The 17,696-nt window shown below is 43.2% G+C and overlaps 1 protein-coding gene and 1 long non-coding RNA gene across 8 annotated transcripts in view; one reads left to right on the plus strand and one right to left on the minus strand.

Moving 5' to 3' along the window:
• The window catches only part of LOC147208218 (LIM and calponin homology domains-containing protein 1-like), a 61,606-nt gene that overhangs the window by 9,675 nt on the left and 34,235 nt on the right, over positions 1–17,696 (minus strand). For 3 of the 7 annotated variants that reach the window (XM_086106158.1, XM_086106157.1, XM_086106160.1), the window contains exons 6-19: positions 16,919–17,029; positions 15,803–16,001; positions 11,252–11,513; positions 7,332–7,349; positions 6,604–6,736; positions 6,313–6,470; positions 4,585–5,062; positions 2,580–2,834; positions 2,171–2,279; positions 1,728–1,792; positions 1,564–1,651; positions 1,386–1,454; positions 1,172–1,200; positions 721–834 (exon numbers count right to left, since the gene is read on the minus strand). In XM_086106158.1, coding sequence (XP_085962284.1) covers positions 721–834; positions 1,172–1,200; positions 1,386–1,454; positions 1,564–1,651; positions 1,728–1,792; positions 2,171–2,279; positions 2,580–2,834; positions 4,585–5,062; positions 6,313–6,470; positions 6,604–6,736; positions 7,332–7,349; positions 11,252–11,513; positions 15,803–16,001; positions 16,919–17,029 — 2,088 coding nt within the window. The remainder of the gene's footprint in view (positions 1–720; positions 835–1,171; positions 1,201–1,385; positions 1,455–1,563; positions 1,652–1,727; positions 1,793–2,170; positions 2,280–2,579; positions 2,835–4,584; positions 5,063–6,312; positions 6,471–6,603; positions 6,737–7,331; positions 7,350–11,251; positions 11,514–15,802; positions 16,002–16,918; positions 17,030–17,696) is intronic. The other 4 variants (XM_086106159.1, XM_086106161.1, XM_086106162.1 and 1 more) reach the window with 4 other exon arrangements.
• Positions 11,456–13,923, plus strand: LOC147208219 (uncharacterized). Its single transcript, XR_015100317.1, has 2 exons — positions 11,456–11,549; positions 12,622–13,923. It is a non-coding gene; the product is annotated as an uncharacterized LOC147208219 (long non-coding RNA).

Consider the following 17,696-nt stretch of genomic DNA (forward strand, 5'->3'; position numbering starts at 1 on the left):
GGAATTAAATTTAAAATACTTTCTCTTGAATACCTGAAAAATACAAACGGTGTACCGGTAGTCATTTTATTAAACTACGCATATTATGTATTGCACATAAACTAATGATTAAAATGACAAGAAACTGCTGAATTCAATGATGTGCACAAAAAACATTTTAAATACTGCGTGGACCATGATCAATAAAATGACATACCCGTATATATATTTTATGTGCAGTAATGAAATACAGTACTTATTTTTATTGTCTACTTATAATTTGTAAGATTTCTAAACTTGAACAATGCACACATAAGTCATATACATTTATTTATACAGTACGTATATGAATACAAATAAAAAACAAACTGTTAAAATGATTACAACTAAATTTTCAAATAAATCAAATACTCCTATGACTATTACTATGAAAAATAAAATGAAATACCAGTAATTAGATTTAAACTTTGACAAACTAAAAGGATCATTTTATAGGTTTAAGTGTGAACAAAAGTCTTAAGTGAGCATTTGATAAATGGGTGGGGCCTTCTACTGTATGCTGAAAACGACAAATCTCACCCAAGAGGTGGAGAAACTGTATAAGGGGACCACACCGCCGGGGAAAGTAGCAAGCTTTTGACAGTGTGACCCTTGCACAAATAAAACCAAAACTGAGGAGTGAATCCTGGAAGTGGCCTCATGCGCCATGCTTTGCCTCGCCACCACGCCATGTACCGGTACCTGCAGCAGGCGCTCCTGCTCTTGCTGCCACCTTTCCTGACGCTTTCGCTCCTCGTCTAGGTCCCAGGACCAGCGGTCGGCCCGTCTGGTCTGAGGCGATACCGGCACCGAAACCTGACGGGATGCCCTCTCCCCCTCCACCACCACCACCACCACCACCACCACCACCCCATCAACAACACATGCATCCACAAAATCCAAAGCACAGAAAGTGTCATGCACACGCCGGTTACCCACAAACAACCAGGCATCACACATACAGAGAAAAAAAATGGAGAGAAGAGAGTAATTGGTCTACCACAAAAGCACTAGTCCAATGCTAGCCAATTCACTCCTACTGAAGGAGAAAGACAGAAAAGGACAGAGGTGGCCAGAGGTGGCAGGAAGTCACATATGTTGCATGTCAGAAGTAATCTTAACCTTCACGCTTCAAGATATTGATTGTACTCACGTTGCTGTGCTGATCCTTCTCCCACTTATCTGCAGAATGGAAATGTATAGTAGCAATGTAACAAACGCCAAAAATCGAGTCGGGAATGAAGATTCTGGTGTTGAATATCAACATCAATTTGCATCAATTGCAACTAAAAATACATTTGCTGAGAAGCGCTGAGCTCTATATCGTGACGCATTGAACTGAATTGTGTCCCCCATCCCCAAATTACCTGCAAAGAACTCCCAACGTAAATTTGGGTTGCTACTTGTCACTGGAGAGCGGGTAGTGTTTTTAAAACCTGTGGCACAATATGTGGAAATATAAGTCAAATGGACAAAACTGGTGTACAGCGGCTGATTGAGCGTGTGTGTGTGTGTGTGTGTGTGTGTGTGTGTGTGTTTTGTAACCTTCTGTTATTGTAGTTGGCGGTTGATGTCCAAAACAGGGAAGCTTCCCTTTCTTCTGGTTCATCTCCAGGTGACTGTCGATGCTTGTCTACAGATTTCACAGGACTATTAACAGGATGGACGGATGACATGTTGAATTAGGAAGGATTATTTTCATGGTTTACCTCTGAGGTTACAGAGTGCGTGCCAAGCCCCGTTTGACATGATGGTACAGTCTCATGTTTGGCTTCTGCAAAAGACAAGAGTTTATTTTTATTTTTTCCAAGAGGGTCTTAAAAGTCACAAAACGTAGTGACAAAGTTGCCAAAATGACAGCACCGAGTAGCACTCCTTTGGTTGCAATGCACTAGCTCCACCCACAGTCATCATGGTAACGACAGGGGGAGTGTGCATTTGCATGAGACAGAACCATTCCACCACAACTGTCTGAGGACGTTTCATAGTGCTCTAATTCTTGATCCATTGATACCTCATCATACCGTTTTGAGAGAAGAATGCGAGAAGTTTTACGAAAATACCAAGGAACTGTAAAAAATGTTGCATGTCTGCAATGTGGCAGATCCACAAGTGTCCAGATGGGGGCAGTCGAGTAGTGTATGACTCAGACCTGCAGATGTTTGGAAGTGTGACGCTGATTCACACTTTTTCTCCAGTGGTGCAGCCGCCGACTGGCTTCCAGTCTTCCACCCGAAACTCTCCTCTGGCTTCTGCAACTCCTAAACAAACAAGTCGATAGTTGTGTATCTATCTATAAATATATAGAAAATGTCACTTTGCATAGCTTCCAGAGAAATCGATAAATCACATACATTTGAGCTTTGTAGTGCGGTAGCAGCTTACTCTATGCTCACAGGCATTACACTAGGCACACAAAACAATCTAAATTTACACCTAATGTTAATGGATACTTAATAATAGTATTTGAAGTTCATGATTAGATTTGTTTTTCATACATTTGAAAACAGCTAGCAGTGTGAATGTTTGAATAAAGGTAATGGAATAAGCGATCGGTTTACCACTGGCAGTGAAGTAGGCCTAGTAGGCGGCGTTAAACACAGAGCGACTTCCTTGTCCTGGATGTCAGTCGAAGCCGCTTCGACATTGATGGACGTCGGACTGTCTCCTGCCGCGGCCGCATCTGTGTGGTGGGCTGTGGTTTTGGGCGATGAGGACGGTAGGAAAACGGGGGAGGACTCCCTTGCTTGGCTCTCGGGCACGGCGGGAGGGGCGCCGGGTCCCGTGTTGCCATTGACCCGCAGCAAACCGTCAGCCTAGAAGAGACGGATGCTGTGTTGAGGGCAGACACGTCTGTGCTGAGCTTTGGTGAGACACGGCAATGTATACAAAGCAGTTTCAAATGAAACGTGATCAAACCCAACAAAATCCAGATGCACAAACAATTACTACTTGATATCATGTAATTTGGCAGCAGTGGAAGTGCCCTAAGACATTAGAAGTTGTTTTACCGTAATGTGGAATGTTGTGATGATAATCTGAATCGGATCCAGATTCAACACGATTTGAATTTTCTCCCTAGTGTGGAATGCTTTGATGCTCATCTGAATCAGATCCAGATTTACCTTGATTTGAAACGACAGCACCTGGCCCAAAATACGTAAAACAAATATGAGCCCGTCTGTCTAGGATTGCTGCTTCCAATTTGGGACTCAAGACAAATCACCTGGGATAAATTTGTCAAATCACAAGCCCTGGAATTCGTCTGACATGGCTGCTTCAAAACCCAAAATGGCTGATTTCCTGATCAAGTTGGGACATGGCTCCTTGAGACATTTTCATGTCTTTATGTGCTCCACAAGATACACGCACCTGCAAAAATCCTCATGTTTTCGGGCATATTGCACCCCCCCCCCCCCCCCCCCCCCAAAACAACTTAATCATCTCAAGAATAGAATCGAACAGTGATTCCAAGAGGTCCCTATTGAGAACTACAACAGAAACAAATCTCTGGGGCTAAAACCTCACTTGCAGGACCAGTGTCCTATGAGCTTATGCATGCAGAGTTTAGCAACAAAGCGAGCCTCAGACACAAAGAGGCGCTGGTAATCTATGTGTGAGGGGGCTTCTAGTGAACTTCTCAGTGAGTACCCTGCACCTCCCGATCCTCGCCCCATTCTAGACCTCCACCTTCTCATCCGTCTCCAAGCAGCTTGTGTGGGCCGTCGTTGTCCACGGGGGAGCCCACTTCACATTGAGAGGGCCGTTCTCCGGCAACTTCTTAAGTCAATAGGGAACACAAGGCTCCATTCAACGTGGGACTGGGACGCCTGACAAGACATTCCAGAGAAGCACTTGGCTACATTTAGCTCGGTCGCGACCATCACTGCCCAACATTTTTATGTGAAAAATACCATGTTTTGGATAAAACAATTGGACAGTGTATTTGTCCTATTTTTCTGCAATGCCCTAAGATGGCATGAAAGCCCTGACAGATAAACAAAGTCGGAATTTGTGTGAAATTAAAAGTATGGTTTAGATCAGGGGTGCCCAAACATTTTGGACAGAAGATCGACTTTTCGATCAACCAACCTCCCGCGATCGACCCGTTACCATGCCATGATGAGCAACAGCCTGACACGGAGGCATGCGGCGCACTTTTGCAGCCGGTTAGCTGTCGTAGCTCACACGTACCGTTTTAAAGTGCTTCCCTCGGCCCTCTAGATTCCTATTCTTTGCCCGTGCCCTCGGTGAATTGTACGCGAAACAAATTCTGAATGAGAATTATGATAACAATAAAAGATAAAGGGCAACAGCTCTGATCACAAGCTGCAATTGCAGACTGCTGAACTGCTGATGAATTTTGGACCATTCCTCTGAGAAAACATTTATAGTTCAGCAAGATTCCCGGAATGTCGAATGTGAATAGCTTCAAGTGTGAATACTTTTTGTTTGGTGTTTGCTTAAGCAGAAACTGTTCAGTCTTGTGATTTACATGAAGCTCAGTCCACTTTTTATATTTGTGCTGAAATATGAAGGCCTAATGCAATATAGCGTCAAACTGACCTTGCTGGGCCAGGGCTCCGGTGTAGCAGGCCAGGACTGAACGTAAGGCTTGGGCGTCAGCAATGGCAGCGGCTTGGGGGACGGCACCCGGTTGGGCGGCGGCTCAGATGAGCGCGATCGGATCTGTGGCCTTTGGGGCGGCATGTCTCTTGGCCACTCATCGATTTGCGCCTCAACCGTAGATGTGAACCTGGGAGCCGAGGCCGGGGACGACTGCTGCCGCAGATACTTCAGTGGACTGTCGGGGTCGGCGTCCCACGGCCCGGAGGTGGTCGGCGAGGGCGAGAGGGGGACGGGGAAGCCGGAGAAGGACGGGTCGGCCGAGATGCTGCGATCCAGGACCTTGGGCAGCTGGAGGCGCTCCATAACCGTTTCGCTAATGGAGAAGCGTTGGGCGTAACGCTGGAGGATGAAGGCCGCCTCCTCGGGGGTTTTGGCTCTCCGGTAAGCTGCCCGCAGCTCCTCCTCGCGACGTTCCCTGTGGAGACCAACAACGTAAGCAGCTTGCTTGTAAACAAATGACTTTGGCTCTTCTGGGTCTGATTTGTTTGACGAGAAGGAGCACATAGGAAAGATGTTGACTGTTACACTAGCTTCTTATTTGCTCCCTTTAATGATGGTTTGAAAGGAATCTGTCGATCAGTATTAGTATCGACAACAAAGACTTTTTATTTGGCTTGTCTGCCATGCATTTTACAGACAGGTCCATAGGCCCTAAATTATTTTCATGCCTCATGCAAAGTGCACTGTAACTGCGCATGGGTGACGTTTTCTTTCATTTTGGTATTTTTTGGAGATGGGCGCAGTTACAAATGGGCGTTTGCTCTGTTGTGGTGATGAACACAGCCAACTTGATTCCTGGCCAGTCGAAGCGGCTCCCATTGCTCCCTTTACATTCAGTGCACGAGAGGCACACGGTCAATATGGCGGAAGAATAACAGACTCGCTCTAGCCTATGTAATAGATCAGCGCATGCGGAGTGCCTTTATAAGCAACTACAAGATGATCTTCACTTGGGGATGATGCTCGCTCATGCCTCCCCAAACCAGTCTCCCCTCCTCCAACACACAAACACACAAGAATTGTGCTGCAGTCAGCTATTAAAAAATAAAGGTGATGATCATAATAACGCATCCAATGATTGAGAGGGTTCGCTACATGCCGATTTCATATTTACAAATGAAATATGATGACATCCACCACACATAGCGGAGCCCAGAATCTGTCTGCCAACATCTGGATCAATCACAGTTCCGCTGGCTTCTCGCTCGCTCAAACTCTTTGCTTTGATTTATAAGAACGATTTGTGAACAGAGAACTTTCATTTGGATTTCCTGCCATGCATGTATTTGAGTCTTTGCGCTGTGTAACAAGACACACTAAGAAAAATCTAGATTTCTACATTAGCTTATGTAGCTAGCCACCATTCCTTTTGGTTTGATAGGATTCCTTTGGTATTTTGTGAACAAAGGACATTTGTGTTTCCTTTCAGAACATTGAGGAAAACACTTTCAGACTGCTAGGTTAACCGCTGGCCAGCTAGCCTCTTACTGGCTAGCTGCCATTTGCCATAATGCATATTAGTGGTTGATTTACTATTATACGCCATGTTCCTCATTTAATTTGAGATAGTGCTTTAAGAGTTGAGAGGGTTTTGAACGTATTCATTTTTAAATGGGTAACATACTGTACGCTCAAACTGATGTTCTCCATTTGAGTTGGACCTACTTGTCCTCGACAATCTCTCGGTAGGTCTTGATGCTTCTCCTCCTCTGCGAGATGCTCTCCCCTCCGGTCATCAGCTGCTCCATCAACTTCCTCTCTTCCTCCTTCTTGATCAGGTCCTGAGAGACGCTGCGCCGACGATTTTTCCACCGGGCCAGATCCTGACGCGCACAAATGACAACTGTTATGCTTTATTCTGCTCTACGTGAAAAGGCCAGGTGCCCCTATACTGAAGGCTATCGGACACTAACATAAAAAAAACTAACTACTAATAAATGACAACTGCTCACTCACATCTTGCCAGTGACTGTCTTCTTCCTTCATCTGGTTGTACTGGTTGTGCATCAGCTCATGACGCATGTGACTGTGCGGTGGCAAGATGGTGGCGGCGTCATCCTCCCCACGCATGTCGATCATGCTCACACTCCTGCGGAGGACACAAGAGAAAGAGACATTCAAAAATCAATGTGCAGCAAAGGATGTGTCTTTGCTGTTGCTGCATACATGCCACCTCTTGTTTTGTGTTTTTATCAGGGAATGGACATCACATGGTAGACTAAAAACCACTGCGAACACGGATTTTTTTCATGAAAGGTTTCTTTACTGCAACGACAGTACATTTGGAAACCGCTTCCAAATATGTTCAAGAAGAGCCGCAAATTATTTTTTTCTACTTGAAACGTGTCGGACAATTTTGTGTATTTTGGAAGTCAACATGTTAAAATCACTCGAAATTATGTTTGAAATCTTCAGAGGCTATGGCGATTGTAATGTCACGTTTTCATAATCCTTCCAAGATTTTCCCCAAAACACAAAACATTTTTAAGGCACCATGCAATTTAGGTTCGCCTTTGCAAGGAAAATTGTTGATTGTATATTGAGATTTAAACATTGTATTGCTCATACTGTCAATACTGTCATCATAATCATAACGTTGTGACAATCATTCTCGAGCGTATGACCGACACCAGACACAGTAAAATGGCCGGTAGATTTTCCCATGTGGAAATTGGATGACTTACTGTAGGTCATGTGACACGCTGGCAGGACGCAAGACAGCATGGAGAGACAAACAACAGACAAACACAAATGTGAATTATTGAATGTTTGCCGAGTAGAGACGGTGACACCAAATGACTTGTGTGTCAGATTTAGAGGCTGAATGATGTTGTGCCAAACAGTCACAAGGGGGCGGTCTTCTCTGCAAGCAAACCACTGCTGCAGTTGTCAAGTACCAGCAACACAAACCAAAGCAAACAAAGGTCGCGAAGGGCGCATATGGAAAATTGACTTGTATACCAATAGGCTGCCCAACCGTCAAATGTGAAACTAAAAATGCTGAAATGTTAGCTCAGAATAGTGTTAGCTACCAGCGTTAGCTTCTGATAAGCGGCAGCACATTCTCGATTGTTCGGCTAATTTGTCGAAGTGCAGGTATTATTTTGTAAACAGACCCTCCTGCCCCTTTCAAATACATCTTGGAGAAGTCACGTCTCAATCGAAGCGGCCACTGTTGGTTTCCGTCAGGCTGTGGTTAACTTCTGCACTCTCCCAAGACCATTTTTGACTGTTAATCTTTGAGAAAGCTTTGCAGGCAGGCAGTCAGAAAGCCGGGTGGAGAAAGTGTGCAGCTGTCCGGTTCAGGCATTGGGTGTGATCAGGTTCAGTAAAGGAAGCGGAGCTCATTTCCGTACATCCTCAGGGAGAGTCCCATATTCCCATTTCTGTGTGTACCAGAGTTTTAGTCCATGCCTGATATGATGTAATTTCCAAAATATTACTATATAAAGTTTTGGATTAATAGATAATCATGAGTTTAAACAGAACGTGGAGTTTCTAAACAAATAAAAGGGCTATTTTGGAGAAAAGAACAGGAAAATTAAAATGCACACACACAACATTGTGGAGTGACCATGTGTCGGACGATTATGGATATTCAGCAAGCTGAATGCTAACACACATAATGGGAAACTCCACAAAAGGGCCAATGAATAGCATCGGTGTTGTGGGGGCATTATCTTTTAAGCAATGGATGTTGAACACAAACTGTGAAGCAACACATAAATTATGTAACACTCAAAGGCGTAGATTTTCTTTATCCTCTGTGAAGGATGATGACTATTATTGCATCTTACCGAGGAGCAGCGACTGTCCCCATGTACAATACTATACATCTGGATGTCTTGTATCTCAGTGCCCTTGCGTGGCCAAGGCACACGTGCCAGGAGGAGCAGCACAATGTTCATTGAATTGAAGTAAAAAGGTTTCTTTAACATTGTATTTCATGTTGTAATTGATGTACAGTATGTTTTTACTAAGTGAAATTATACAATACACAATACATGCTGATTTATATAGCGCTTTCACAACAGCGGCAGCTGTAACAGAGCGCTTCACAAAACAGTTAACATAAAGTAAAATAATAAACACAGCACATAACATAAAACATGGATTTATGATAAATTTATGAAGTAATTATTTGTGCCCGGTGGCTGGTTGGCGACCAGTTTAGGGTGTAGTTTGCCTTTTGTCCAAAGTCAGCTGGGAGAGATTCCAGGAGCCCCCTGCGAAGCTGTTCAGGATTAACAGTGTTGAAAATGGAGGGGTGGATAAGTTATTATTTTAAAAAAAATACACATTTTTATTAATCGCTTTTTGAAGACAAATAGTTGAGTCTCGAGACTTCCTCCTATAAATTTGTTGCGGGTTTCTAATTTCTGAAAATCTGTCTGCATGCTAGCCCTTCTTAGTTTTGCCAAAATTTGACATCACAATTAAGGTAATTTACATAACATCACCGACACGCAGAGCTTTCGTGGTGAAGGTGTCCTTGTGGGGTTGGGTACAATTTGTGTGTGCGTGTGTGTGTGCGCACGTGCATGCTATGCTGTTTGCACTAGCTTTTAAAGAGTTGAAGAAGGCTGTAGTCCAGATTGATGTCCAGTTAGGGTATTTTAAAAATGATACCAAGACACCTGGAAACTGTTTTAAAATGTGAAAAAAAGGAAAAATATTTCTCCTTTCATTCAGGTGTGTATATGAACTGCTCCTATCTTGAATTTCTCAACTATATTGCTTGTAAAGATACATCATTTTGTCTCTCCTAATAAGCCAAGCAGCCCCCCCACACAGCTCTGTTGGGAAATGACTGGGATTTGCTTGATGTGATACAACCGCATGACAAGTGTTAACATCTTGGCAGCGCTAACGTGCACACGCCGCAGCCTGCTGCTGTTAAGAATGCAAGCAGCAGCTCATTTCAAAGGAAACATCCCAGACCCGATATATACATTGCAGATTTCAACTGCAGATTAGTTTCCAAGTCCCTTGAAATTATGATGACAGGCAATCCGGGCCATGTGTTCAGCAGAAGAGAAAGAAACGGGGCAGCGGGACGGCACAAGGAACCCCTGGCAATTTCAATAACATGACCGCTGGTCACGGTGCAGAAAAAGATTTTCAAAAATGGGAAGAGTGTGTGTGATATATAATGTAGTTCTACAAATAGTTTCCAGAGGCGTTTATTCACTCAACCGCAGGCATCAAGATCAAACCGCAAATATACCGCAAACTATGACACAAACCTTTTCAGACTCATCTTACATTACCCTAAAAATCTGGGCTGAATTTAGCTTCTCCCCGATATAGAAGGATGTCAGTCTCAGTCTAGATCAGTGTTTCTCAAATAGTGGGGCGCGCCCCCCTGGGGGGGCGCGAGGCTCCGCCAGGGGGGGTTGCGTTTGACCTCAGGGAACATGCTTTTTTATTTTTTTACTGTCCTAAAATAACTTGCAGTTGCATCTCCACTACGTTAGGGGGCAGTAGCGCTCTCATTGGCAGAGTTTGCGCAGGGAGCATTGTCAGGGAGGAAATATGACAAGGCGTGTGTAGAGCTTGGCCTCAATGTGCCTGCGAGGGCAGACGAGGAAAGATTGATGTGCTTACTTTGTCTAAAAATGTTGGTAGCGGACAGAATGAAACCAAATAAATTAAGGCGTCACTTAAAGACATTGCACCCCAATCATGCTGGTAAGCTGCTTGAGTTTTTTTCAGCGAAAACGTGCCGAATATTGCCAACAATCCTGCTGCTTTGTGACTGCTACTTCAGTATAATAATACAGGTCCCGGCTACATATTGAGCAGGAGCCGAGAGTTGCTGTGTCCTGCTTCAAACCTCGCTTCGAAAAGCTGTGCATTGCAAAATGTGCTCATTGTAGCCGTTAATCTAGACATCATCTTTGATTTTTAAAAAAAAATAGCACAAATTCTTTTATATATTTTTGTTTTGCTGGTTAAAGTTTTTTTAAAAATATTGTGCTCCTGAGATAATGTTGGTGATTAGTTTGAATGCATTATTAGTTATTGAGTTTATGTCATTTTATTTTTCAGTATCGTATGGTTTGACATGGTCAGTTAAAAAATATTTATTGTTATTAAATTAAGGATTCAATGTTATTTTTGAATTTCAGATGCACTTTAAATCTTTTCTGTTCCAGTTACTAAAGCTATTCTTTGTTGTAAGTTGGTCCATCTTTCTTTTTTTTTTATTCCCTTATACGTTAATAAGGATACAGTGTTATGCAAAGGTGTATTGCCAATTTTATCGACAAATGATACTATTTATAAGCGAAGTTTTATGTGTTTGTGTCTGTTTTTAATAAATGAATTTTTTTTTTTTGGAAAACCTGACCCTAGCTCCAGAGGCCCCCAGTTGAGTTTGAGACCCCTTGGTCTAGATGTACCACTTCAATACACACATTTGACACCAATGTCTGCATTTCATGTTCTCCACGGCTTTGGTGCCATTTTGTGGCATCTTATAGAATTTTAGAAAGAGCATAAACAAACCCCACAATATGTGAGTTTTCAGCCAATGGGTGAGGAATTATTTTTTTGACATCACGAGGGACGATCACAAGAGAGCCTGTGAGGCAGCACCTACCTCAAAGGTCTGTCAGCACCCCCTACAGGCGAAGTGGCCGTACTCCAGCTTTTGTGCTCGTCATCGTCCTTGTCGGCGTTCTTCTTGCGCAGCGACGTTGGCACGTAGGCGCTCTGGTTGCACTTGTTGGGCAGGTACTGGTTGAAGGGCATGGCTGTACGCGGCTCGCTCACGGAGGTGCGGCGGGCCAACATATCGTCCTTGTGGATGTCCGGGATCTTCCGGTACGGTGGGCCGTCCGACTCGGAGTCGCTGCCGCGGCCTTGTAGGGGGAAGGAGACGACAGTCATGAGCAACGGTGGGAAGTAACAAAGTCCCAAAACGTAATATTTTTTGGTGACAATGTTAGCAAAGATACGGGAACACAATACTTGCGTAAAAGTTAAAAAGGCAATAGCTAGCTCTTAAAAACATCTGGCATGAAAACCTAACCCCGCCCCCTTTTTTTTCTCAGTATGAACACAATGTAACTATTTTGTGTGCAGAGAAGTTTTCACATTACCCATCAATACTTAAAGGAGTCAAATGAATTTTCCTACTTTCATCAAAGTCTGTCTTGACACAAGTATCTATATGACTCGAGCAGAGGAAGTGTTTTTTCCACCTCTGGTCATGAGGAGGTCAAAATCGTGCAGTTAAAGTGAATTTTGGACACAGACAAGCAGTTACTGCAAAACAAGTGTTGTTGCTTGCACAAACTCATCAGATTTTTCTCACGTACTTTCAATACACCAATGCACTAGTTTCCCCTTCAACTTTCCCCAAAGAGCCCAAAGGTGACCCATAAAACGGGAACATTGACTTTTTAATGTTTGTATACAAAATAGTTGGGCCGTGGAGTACTTGGCCATCCCATCAAGTGTGAAATTACACAATTAAGTCAATCTTGTTTGCTGCTTATCTAAAAAAATGTCCACCACATAAGCAAAGAGAAAGAACGCATAAATAGCTCCAACTAACCTCAAAGACAAATCATTAATCACAAATACCGCTTTTAAACCAATTAAATGTGAACACGTTCCAAATACAAGTGTCTGAGACGGATGAAGACATTTAATCCAACAAGACGGCATAAATCACATTTATTACTTGCATCTCCTAAACTCTCGTCCAAAGAATGATTAGAATCTAGGCGTCACAACCTACATCCCATCTTACAAAATGAAAATAGACCAGGCGACACTTAGATTGGCAACAGGACTTTCCCTGCTTGGTTTAAAAAAAACATCTCTAGGTTACATAATAATCCTCAGCGTTAACATGGAGCAGAGGCACCAGTCCTATGGTGTGTGCTCACTTGATGCCTGCTTCGGTAGCACATGACTGAATGTTCACAAACACCAAGTAATGAGATACCTGCTTTCCTCAAGGTCTCCAGAAATTTCTCCACAAGATGTTCACCACATGTACTGCTGCTACAAGAGCCCAGACCCCCGGAGCAGATTCGAGCCAGTGCCATCAAAGAGCACGGCAAGAAAAGGGAAACAGCACAAATCAGACACTAACTTCCTACGAAGACAAATGGACTATGTTTCAACTCAATCCTGATCATCAGGCATCAGATGAGTTCAGCACAGTATTTTCTAATAGTAACATGACATCTCTGGATTTATTCTTTCCAAAGCCTTTCATTCATAAACACTGTATCGACAGGAGGTCGAATGTCTTCCTAAGATTGAATTCAACTTTACCCTCTGGCCTCTTCGTTGCCGTCAGGGTGAGGACACGTAACATAGGCCAATTGTGAAGGAGCTTTGATGCAAATGTTGGGACAAGGGAGGGGAAAATGGGTCTCCTGCCTCTCAGCCTGCACCCATTCTGATGAAAGTATGGTCGATACACGACTTTGATGTACATTTTGTATTTTTCAACATTTCAAATACTTTCTAAATGTTGCTGTTGTGAGAGATTTAAAGACGGCCCGGTGGTCGACTGCTTAGTGCATCGGCCTCACAGTGCAGAGGTACGGGGTTTGATTCCGGCCTTGCTGCGTGGGTTTTCTCCAGGTACTCTGGTTTCCTCCCACATTTCGAAAACATGCGTGACAGGTTAATGGAACACTCGAAATTGTCGCTAGGTGTGAGTGTGAGTGCGGATGGTTGTTTGTCTGTGTGTGCCCTGGGATTGGCTGGCAACCGGTTCAGGGTGTTGTCCCCCGCCTTACTGCCCGAACACAGCTGGGATAGGCTCCAGCACGCCCCGCGACCCTTGTGAGGATAAGCGGATCGGAAAATGGATGGATGGATGGATGTTTTAAAAGAAATTAATCAAAGAATTCATTATTTTTGAAATATATCTTATATAACATTTAATTTTATAAATGTTAACATACATTTAAAATATTTGCATTTTATCGCTACGTGTCTTCAACCTGGCTCCTCATTCATTTTCCGGGGGTAGCTAGTTGGCTGCTGTCCATTTAAGTTGGGCGCATGCAGGTCGTCTTGTGATGCGTTGGCGGAATGATGGAGGCAGAGCATGCATGAGAGAAGAACTCGGGGTGGGTGTGAAACATTTCTTTCAACTGACTTTGTTGTTTTATTGATGTTAACATGGGCAGCTGAAGCAGCTTTGTTGCTCTTGGCTGTTCTACTGTATGCTAACATGCATGTGAAAAGCTATTGATACCTCCTTTGTTACACAATGGGATAAAAACATGCTTCAAAGTCAAATCCTTGCATTTTTTGTTGTACTTTGTTGGTTGTTCTATATTACGAATGAGTGTTTGTTTGAGTACTGATGTTTGCACAATTGCATTGAAAAAAAAATATTTTGAATTCTTTAAAAATGACTGACATGATGTGGGCTGAGGCTAAAGATAAAACAATGATCTAAATCAGTGTCTATGACCAAAAAAAAAAAAAAAAAAAAAAAAAAGATTCAAAAGGTCTTTTTATTTCGCCGGGCGTTGGTCCGCAACAACACACAATGCAGAACAATGGGCTTCAACGGTAGCGCAGCTGAACAAGCACAATGGGCCTTCATTTATCTGCATGACGAACTGCCTGTATGCACCTTTCAAAAGAGTTGGTGCTCTGTTACTCAATTGCAGAGGTGGGAGCAAGTGACAACTACCGTATTTTCCGCACTATAGGGCGCACCAAAAAGTCTTCCATTTTCTTAAAAGCTCACCGAGCGCCTTAAAATCCGGTGCGTCTTTTATATGGTCATTACGGTAATACGTCGACTCCAAGATGGCTCCTTCCTGGAGACATGCTTCCAATGTTATAACTTGCTGTTGGTTCAGTGAACTGTGTCGCTGCTTTATTAAATAAGTTTGTGTTGCACCTCCGAAAAAAGGAGAGCTGTGGTGTTAATTTTTTAAAACAGTCTCAAAAAATACAGGTACGTCTTTGTCTGTGTCCGTGCCTTTTTCTGTTCGACTCGAGAGGCGTTCAAGACCGCCTCCAAAAAACGTAAACTAACGATTACTTCAATGAAACTACAAAAATTGAAAATAATACACCAAAACTGAAAAGCAAGCAAGGATATCACAAAATAAATTCTATAGCCCCCCCCCCCCTACAGAATTTATATTGTGATTTCATTTTTTGTGAATACACAACAAAGGAATAAATAACTACAACTGAAATCTGATCATACTGTAGGAGCTACGATCAAGGAAATGCCAATGCGTTTTTCGGAGGCGGTCATGAACGCCTCTCTAGTTGACCGGAAGAAAAGAAGGCACGGAGACAGACAAAAACGCACCTTATTTGTTGAAAAAAGGAGAGCTGTGGTTGTGGTTTTATTATTTTTTTTAAACGCAGACTTTATTAATGGTTTTCACAGTCTCAACAAGTACAGGTACTGTACGTCTTTGTCCATCTCCGTGCCGTCTCCTCCGTTCCACTCGAGAGGCGTTCATGGCCGCCTCCGAAAAATGTAAATTCATTATTACTTCAATGAAACCACGAAGAAAATCAAGCAAGGAAATCACAAAATAAAATCTGGAGGGGGGGATATAGAATTTATTTTGTGATTTGGGCAGCTGATTGATTTTCTCGCCTGATTTTCTGTTTTGATGCATTATTTTCCATTTTCATAGTTTCATTTAAGTACAATAATAGTAATTTTACATTTTTCAGAGGCGGTCATGAACGCCTCTCAAGTTGAACGGACACCTCTCGAGTTGAATGAAGGAGCGTAGCACCATCTAGTGGAGGCATTGTTGATTGCGCCTTATAATGCGAAGCGTCCAATGTATGAATCTTTTTTTACAAAATAGCCATTCATTGAAGGTGCGCCTCATAATCCAGTGCGTCTTTTAGTGCGGAAAATACGGTAAGTCTCAAGTCGGCACTGTATTCCAGTACTCCATCTTGAAAATGAAAAATTCAAATGCTAAACTTGTCTGGTCATGTTCAATTCTAAATCATGTTGTGACTCATGAATGGTAAGCCAAGTTGAGTCTTTCGAAAGCTTTCGCCAGGTAAGTCCTTAAATTGTCAACTTGCGTCAAGCCATGCGACTCAAATAAAAATGACATACAATAGTGGCCTGTGACTTGGATAAAACACACAAAAGTTTGCTGGTTGTATAGGTTCGTACCATCACTGCTGCCGCGGGCCACCAGGACGTCCGGCGACGGGGTCTGTTGTGAACGCGAGCCGAATGAGTCCAGGCTGTCGAAGGAGTCCTCGCGGAAATGCCTGGGTGGGGAAAGCGAGTCGCTGCGCTCAGAGTCCCAGCAATCGATATAGCCGCTATCCCGGATGCTGCGTTGGGGGCTCTCTGCCTCCTCCGCCTCCTAAAACGTGCCAGGACAAAGACGAAAGGACAGAAATGCTCACATTTTGCAAGATAACAACAAAGATGGATCCCTTCTGTTCATGTGGGAAGATGTCAGGCCTGAGTGAACCGTTGCTGTTCATGTTGAAAGATGAATTGCTAACAGTTGCAATGCTAACAGACAGCACGATAGCCAACTGAGAACAGAAGTCCTCAAGGAGATTGGTGGAAGGCATTTTACATCATGACCTGGCAGTTGTGCGCTAACTCTAAAAAGAAGTGATTATCAGACGAACAAAATGGTATATCACATGTAGTATGAATATAGCAACCGGCATACCGAAAGCACAAATGCAGATCAATGAGAATTTTACAATGGTACCCTTTAGTCAGGTAGGAGTTCGAGAGAATTCTGCTGAACAATAAAATGTTACCTGGTCAAGCATTATTTCTTTGAAGAGTATTTGTCAACATCCCACTGTGACCGTGCCGTTATTCAAACCTCCACGCCAGCTGTAATTCTCTCTTCAACTTGAGGTTCTAAAAACTTGCCGGCTCCTCCCTGCATCTGTCTGCATTTGAAAAATGTCGAGCTGCTAATGGAAGCTGGGGGGAAGGCCTTTCCTGTCTCGCAAAATAAGGAAAAGTGCCGCAATTTCCTTGTTATTGTTCACCCGCAATTTGGTGTTATAATAACTGACATCATCACTAATGTAATGCAGTTTATGCAGTGATTTACTTTGTAGAACTCAAGCTGAATTTGACAACCTAAATGAAAGGCGGATGGATAAACCTCAAGTCATCTCCTGCGGGTACCATAAATAAAATCAAGGATTTCATGGAGATCTACATTGTGCACAATCCGAACAATTTTCACACAATTTTCCATCACATGCCCCCTTTAAAACAGTTCGAGATGATGAAAGTCATCAAAACCTTTCGCATCTGTGACAGGAGGCCCTCAAACTCCCTCAGGTCCAAGGTGGGCCCGCTGTAAAAAGTGCAGCTGTTGGCAGCCCGACCCAGCCAGTAGATGGTGATTAGAACCTGCGGCCATCAAAACAAACATGATTGAATTAATTGGATTGTTTATACAGTCATCTGTGGGGAGGGGGGGGGGACTCTCCATATGGGCGAGACCAAAGAAGCAGGAGTGTGAAGAGCCAAATGCAGTAACCAGTAACAATGTATTGAGCTCACTGTCACACTGCTTGTTTATGTTTCTGCCTGTCATAAGGGCACGGATGTGCGCTGAGGCAATATGGCCCGTCAGCCACAGAAAGTACACGGCTCCTGGCCAAATTCCAGCGTGAGCATAGTTTTGAATGAATGTGCGTGTGCGACACTGCTAGTCATGACTAGCTCGTCACGTTCATAGATGCACTGAAAGCCAATTTGCAAATGAAGTGTAAGACATCATTTTGAAATATGTTTGTGAACGTCTGCATCTTTGAAGTCGACTCGAAATCAAAAATTTATTCAATGCCTGGGAGGAATTTTCATGTCTCAAGAAACAATTCCAGGTACACACACACACACACACACACGTGTATACATACAGAGAGAGAGAGAGAGAGAGAGAGACTGAACTTCCTTCTAACGGTTAGTATCAATGTTTACATTTTTTAATCGATCGTTATTTCCATATTTCGTGTCTGAGATGACTACTTCCAACAGGAGCATTTAGCGAAATTCATCAGACGACTACTTAAAA

The sequence above is a fragment of the Hippocampus guttulatus genome, chromosome 2, assembly GCF_054856545.1.
Source record: "Hippocampus guttulatus isolate MCC_2025c chromosome 2, RoL_Hgut_1.0, whole genome shotgun sequence".
Lineage (NCBI taxonomy): Eukaryota > Metazoa > Chordata > Actinopteri > Syngnathiformes > Syngnathidae > Hippocampus > Hippocampus guttulatus.